This window comes from Mixophyes fleayi, chromosome 2 (assembly GCF_038048845.1).
Source record: "Mixophyes fleayi isolate aMixFle1 chromosome 2, aMixFle1.hap1, whole genome shotgun sequence".
NCBI lineage: Eukaryota > Metazoa > Chordata > Amphibia > Anura > Limnodynastidae > Mixophyes > Mixophyes fleayi.
The window spans coordinates 316320872-316328078 of record NC_134403.1 but is presented as its reverse complement, the minus strand read 5'-3'; the positions used below and the strand labels follow the sequence as shown (position 1 = coordinate 316328078).

At 41.5% G+C, this 7207-nt stretch overlaps 1 protein-coding gene across 1 annotated transcript; it reads left to right on the top strand.

The window, feature by feature from the left end:
• The first annotated feature begins 1271 nt into the window (after positions 1 to 1271).
• On the top strand, positions 1272 to 6706 carry FZD9 (frizzled class receptor 9). Its single transcript, XM_075196657.1, has one exon. It carries the CDS (start codon positions 2043 to 2045, stop codon positions 3804 to 3806), a length of 1764 nt encoding a protein of 587 aa, XP_075052758.1. The 5' UTR covers positions 1272 to 2042; the 3' UTR covers positions 3807 to 6706.
• Positions 6707 to 7207: the final 501 nt, after the last annotated feature.

The following is a 7207-nucleotide window of genomic DNA, read 5'->3' as shown; positions in this document are numbered from 1 at the left end:
TTAATATATACAGGACCCTTATTTAGAGTTGGACGCAAAGTCAGTTTTAGGCGCATCCTACAAAAAAACACTATCACGCATGTGCAGAAAGCACCAAATCCGCCTACATCTTGGACGCAATTACCACTTGCGACAGCTTGCGACTCACTACGAGAGAATGGGTGGAACACGGAATTGTGAAGGCGTGACCATGTAAATACATCCTAGTTGCAGTGAGGCGCAGACGCAACACACATCAAAACAGGGCTAAAGCTGTGCGGCAGGAATTAGGTGGCGCAAGCGTTAGCTAGCTGCAGGAACTGCTCGCAGCTCGATAGGGTATTAAGAGTGGGACGCTTGCCACTTGTAATACCCTTGCAAGCTGCGGCACACTCCCACTCCTACACTTCTTAAACTGACTTTGTGTCCGACTCTAAATTAGGTCCATAATGTATATGACTAGGACATGTGCTTCCTAAATTGTATAGATCATTTAAAGCAAAGTCTGAAAATTTAAAGCAAAGTCTGAATTTGTTAGCGATGTTTTGATTTTATTACAATGTTGTGTAGCATACCACATATATTGGGTTGTATAATGAGAGGTGTCTCTGGATGTAAGGGAACATGTATAAGAAATGACTGACCTGAGCACAAATGTGTGGCTGTGAGTCTGTAAGAGTAGTGTATGTCTTTGTATTAAATTCTTCTCCTGCCAGAAGGCCAGAAAATCAGATGTTTAATAAAATAAATGCTTTGCAGAGGTTCCAGTGGAGCACAAAACACGGCTTGTTCAGCAAGAGAGAGAAACACTGAGCTTCTTATTCCATGCGGTTTATAAATGAAACCCAAGATTTTCCCTTCTGCTTTTTCAAATCAACAAGGTTTGTGTGTAATTTCCCCAGCCCCCTCCTCTGTACAGATATGTAGATTATATATAGAGGGATGTGTGTGAGTGGGTACATATTTTTTATATAATATATATATATATATATATATATATATATATATATATATATATATATATATATATATATATATATATATATATATATATATATTGCTCGCTGAAGTAGTAGATGCCAGGCTTTGTTATGACTGCCAACAGGGGGTGACATGACTTGGAAAATATTATTCTAGCAATTTTGCAAATTGCCATTGACTTTGCTTAATGAGGGCACTGTTTCTTTAACCAGACCATGCCCCTTTGACAGATGTGGGTGTTGTTATCGACCTGGGCACAGCCCAGTTGTGATTTCTCTACTGAGAAGTCCGTAGCATGCTTTAGTGTCAGCAGTAGCCGGAGCTCCCAGCAACAGCTGGGTCACCCTCCCCTACATGCAAGCTGGGCGGGATCTGTCTGCAAACCCTCTCCGTCCTTAACCCTGTGTGCCCTCACTGTACTGACGCTCTCCTCTGACTTTAATCTTTTCTTTTTGTCCTGTGAGTTTGTTTTCATTCCCTCTATGTTTGCACGCTGCTATTTGTAGCTGTCACAAGCTCTCCCCAGCGCTTTCCAGCCTAGCATTGTTTCCCAACATTTCACAGTGGGAGGAGGAGAGCTGCACTTGTGCTAAATATCTAACTAAAGACAACCACCTCCTGGAATAGACACCCTGACTACAGCCGGGGAAAGAGAACCAGACAGTGTACAGATTGGAGGCACGACGGGCACACCGTGGGTACACTAAGGAACAAGCCAGAACTGCCATGCGTTTCTGCTAAGGGCATGCTGCTTTCCTGTGGATTGTAACGTGAGTCTAAGACTGGACCCTGATGTGATTCCTCAGCATTCCCAAATGATTGCTTTCTCTGCCCTAACATTGCTGCAAGTATTTACCATCATGTCTGGAATAATTGCTACAGAAAAGGCTAATTTGTGTCCTCTGTGACCCAGTTGTAAGGCAAGAAAGCTGATCCCACACGCTGTTCTGCTGGAATGCATTGTGCCCTGCTTTTAACAGACAGCTGGATATAAAGTCGTGTGTCTATATCCGCTCCAACCCTCTTCTTGTCCTCACAGTTGTTGCCTTGTAGCCTGTGCACAAGTTGGACTGGCCCTGAGGATGTCTCGTTTCTGCTGGCTGTTAACCCTTTCCTGTATGTGGCAAATGCTGGTGATGGCCCTAGCCCTGGAAATGGGTTTATATGACGTTGAGAGGGGAAGAGAAGCCAAATGTGAGCCCATTCAGATTCCAATGTGCCAGGGCATTGGCTACAACATGACTAGAATGCCCAACTACGTTGGCCATGAGTCTCAGGCAGAGGCTGCTGCAAAGCTACAGGAGTTTTCCCCACTTGTGGAGTATGGCTGTCATATTCACCTTCGATTTTTTCTATGCTCTCTTTATGCTCCTATGTGCACAGAGCAGGTATCCACCTCAATTCCAGCCTGCAAGCCCATGTGTGAAACTGCTCGGCTGAAATGTGCCCCCATAATGGAGCGTTTTCATTTTGGTTGGCCAGAGTCTTTGGACTGTAACCGTCTCCCCAGTAAAAATGACCCCAATGCACTGTGTATGGAGGCCCCTGAGAATGCAACCAATGGAGATCCTCAAACTAACGGCCATGGCATGCTTCCTGTGGCTCCACGACCTCCGCGTCCATCAGGTGCTGGAATGGGTATACCCAGTCGCTGCACCAATCCTGACAAATTCCTGTATGTGGAGAGAAGCGGAGTGTGTGCCCCAAGGTGCACCCCTGGTGTGGACGTCTACTGGTCCTCAAGTGATAAAGACTTTGCTTTAGTGTGGATGGCGGCCTGGTCTGGTCTTTGCTTTATCTCCACTGCCTTCACTGTATTGACTTTTTTATTACATCCTCAACGCTTTCAGTACCCTGAGAGGCCAATTATCTTTCTCAGCATGTGTTACAATGTGTACTCTACTGCGTTTCTCATCCGTGCTGCAGCCGGGGCTCCCAGTATAGCTTGTGACCGTGAAGGTGGCGCCCCCTACCTGATCCGAGAGGGCCTGGAAAGTAGTGGCTGCACACTTGTCTTTCTCATATTATATTATTTTGGAATGGCCAGTTCACTTTGGTGGGTGGTATTAACCCTCACTTGGTTCCTGGCAGCTAGTAAAAAGTGGGGTCATGAAGCCATTGAGTCCCATGGTAGTTACTTTCACCTAGCCGCTTGGGGTATTCCAGCTGTAAAGACTATCATCATACTCACAATGCGGAAAGTGGGGGGAGATGAGCTGACCGGACTTTGCTATGTTGGAGGATCAGATCCCAGCGCCCTAACTGGATTTGTTCTTGTGCCACTTTCATGCTACTTGGTGACAGGCACATCATTTCTGCTAACAGGCTTTGTTGCGCTCTTCCACATCCGACGTGTTATGAAAACCGGGGGAACCAATACAGAGAAACTGGAGAAACTGATGGTTAAGATTGGAGTGTTCTCTATTCTCTATACTGTCCCAGCCACCTGCATCATTGTTTGTTGCTTTTATGAACGTCTCAATTTGGCTCACTGGGAGACACGAGCACGGGAAGAGCCCTGCAGGACAGCAGCTGGTAATGCCAGGCCGGACTGTACCTTGCCTGTTTCCATCCCCAGTGTAGCAGTGTTCATGCTGAAGATCTTCATGTCATTGGCTGTGGGCATTACCAGTGGTGTGTGGGTATGGAGTTCAAAGACTCTACAGGCCTGGCAAGGAATCCTGTGCCAGCGTCGGCTTGGGGTGGTGGGAACCAGGACTCGAGGGAAGCCTCGGAGTGGAGGAGGTATTACTTGTAGCTTGGGGAGCTGTCCGTACAAACCACCGCCACTTAATCTTCAGGTTGCAAAAACTGACCTCTTTATTGACTGCCCAACACATGTGTGAATGGAGAGATAAGAGTTATAGGGCGATGCCGTGTTGGACATATAACAGGGAAATATATTTACATCTGCAGGAAGCATGTTTTAATTGCTTATAATGGAAATAATTGCAGATGACTTGTCCATGGATCAGCTGTTAATGTGAGAATGGAGTGAGGTTTTACAGTTTTCTAGCAATTTGATGATTAAGTGCAAGTTATATACGGAATATGGTAAGGGGAATGATACCTTGCCTAAAAGTTCTAAGCAGAGGGATAATATATTTTGATGACACTTGCAGGAAAATTGTTATTGTTCCAGCTATAGAGACATTATTGAGATGCTCTGTATCTAAAACCCCTTTGGTTACTTTTATTTGAACGCTGAGCCTTTAAGCAGCTGTTTTTGGGAGCTCAGCCCCCTCCATCCAAGCACAAAAGCAGAACATACACAGATCGGTGCCTATGCGACTTATCCAAGATATCTCACCATCTCCTGGGACCTGAGTATCCAGTTCTGGTAATGTTCTACTGTGTAGTGTTGATTGTAGGCATAGTGCTATTCATTGCTCCTCCGACAATCAAGACTGTACAGCTTCTGTATTGAAAAGGTCACCAACAGTCAGGTCTTAAGAATAATCCACTGGAGCACTGGCATTTCAATCAGTGGATCAGTACTTCTTATAGATTTATCTGTGCAGTGAATAATGATATACTTAAACATGTAACTGCTCAGGCCCCTTTATTACCAGAATTCTGTATCCCTGCTTTGAGCACAATGTTACCAATGGTATGGGTGCATTATCTAAAACTTATAAGGGAATTTATTTCTAACAGAAAATAGAAGTGCAATACAGTGACTAGTTGGGTATTTGTCCATCAGTTCACCAGTGAAGGTTGAGATGTGTCAATATTTTGCAATGATTTTGCAAGAGTACAGTTTAAAGAGGTAATTTGTAAAAATCCATGCTGCTTGGCTGAAAAGTGCCATCTTCTTTTTTCTATGTTACTCTGCAGAACGCATATTTCACATGAGCCTTTTTGTAGGCTATTAGCACACAAGGTAAAGAAAAGCATGCATATCAATAAGAATGAAAAGATTTTGTACATCACATGAAGGGGCATAACTTCAAAACTCAGATGCATGGTAAATTAATCATCGTTCTTCAGAAGAATGATGGTACTATGGAAACGTTTATTACAGTCACTATTATTCTATCAGCGGTAGGCAGTCTGTGGCTCTCAAGCTGTTGCTGGACTACACATCTTAGCTTGCCCATGCAGCCTCCTTGGACTTGTAGTTCCACAACAGCTAGCGAACCTAAGGTGTTTCTAAATTAACATAAGGGCATTGAAAATATAAAGCACACAAGCCTGTCATTCCTTCATATCAGATATGCTATATAGTTGTGTGAACGAATAGGGTCATTCAGGTGTCAGTATTGTCACCAGACCACTTTATATGAAATATCTTTGGCAGGGCTGTATTCAAATTTTGCTGCATGTTATAAAAGTGGTTTTCTATGTGTTGCGAATATAAACTTATTAATGCTTATGGGCTGGCTGGCATATTAACATTTGTTTTTATTGGCCTGTAAATGTGAGAGCCACTTGCATAGTGGACAGTGTAAATTAAAAGTTTGTTGGAAATAAAATTACGACGCCCTATACAAATATATCGATAGTCTCTTATACATTGCTTTGTGATGCTGTATTCAAATGCCTGTATCACAGCAATGGTTGTAGTAGAATGCAGTGTACCTACTTCCAAAAGTAATACAACTACCAATTATTTATACAATTGCAGCATATTAGGGGAATCATAAAATAATTGTAATACAAATAATTTGCAACCTCTAAACATACACAGTAACAAGTGTACCATTAATTTGGAGACATGTACAATCCTAAGCTCATGCGTTTCGTTTCATTCTGGTGCTATTTAATAAGCAATGTCATGCCATCCAGCCCATACCATAAGTGTGTAGCATTTTGAATGAATAAGGCAAACTTGTTCAAGAGACTGCAGGAGAATCAACTTTAAATTTATGTAACCAGTAGACATAAAAAGAATTGGTTTACTGTGAAAAAATTCCGCTCTGCATACTGCTTTTGCCACACAGATGCCCTGTGCAGCCTTTCATTATGGATCTTTCATAATATCCAACTCTCTAATATGCACCGAGAGCAAAGATGAACCGATAGATGAATCATATATTTCTATGTTGTATAGTGATTGAAGTGATGCTTTGTAGATGGTTTCCAAGAAACACTGTTACATTCACTCGAGCTGTTCCAAACACTTTAGAAGTTTGTTTTTTTTTTTCGTTTTCTATGAAATAGTGTGTTTACACGTGGAGGAAAGAGTTGCTTTAAATGATGTCTAGTCCACCACATAAATAAAATCAGTGGGATTGGTGAGACTTGCTGTTCCACAAGAAATATTTAATTCCAAAAGAGGAATGAATTCTACCACTTTTTAACAGATGTCCCGTTTGAATGTCAGTTATAGCATTAGAAACATACAAGTAAAAGGTCTGATTTGCAATTGCGTTTCATTCAATAACAGTGCATTTACTTAATGAGCTGTATGGCCTGATTCTAGAAATCCCTGAAAAAAATGTTTAAATTTATATAATTGGCTTTCCACCCAAAAATGCATATTATGTTGTGGTAATATGATCGAATTAGCTTAATTTAAAATCATGTTGATCATAAACTGTTCTTTTTGATGTAGCTTATTTTTGTAATTACCTTGGGCCGAATTATTATAAAATATATATATATATATATATATATATATATTTCATTAAGTGGGACATTATATGATTGAGATTAAGGGGTATATTTGCTAAAGTGCGGGTTTGAAAAAGTGGAGATGTTGCCTATAGCAACCAATCAGATTCTAGTTATCATTTATTTAGTACGTACTACAAAATAACAGCTAGAATCTGATTGGTTGCTATAGGCAACATTTCCACTTTTTTAAACCTGCAGTTTAGTAAATATACCCCTAAACGTTTATTTCTGTAGAAAAGGATACATAATTTGAATATTATTTATTTTTATGCCATCGTCTTCAATAGGTTGAGTAATATCCAGCACAGCTTGTAGGTGACAATACAGCAGGCTATGAAGCTGGTTAAATCGTAGCTCTTAACGTATGCCCGGCACAGAGATCTCTTCATACAAATAATCTAGGAACCAGTGACATCAATGAGACACAGTAACAGTGGTTCATAATGATTTGATAGATTACATTCTTATGATTTTTGGTTCAAAGTGGCTGCCCACCTGTTGGTGGCAGGTGCTCTTTATATCACTTCATAGACAGTAATAGCAACAAGAGACTGTAAGGAGCAACTATACTTCATCAAATACAATGTGTGTGTAGGACTTTGACTGATGCATCCAGCAGCAGTGGGCG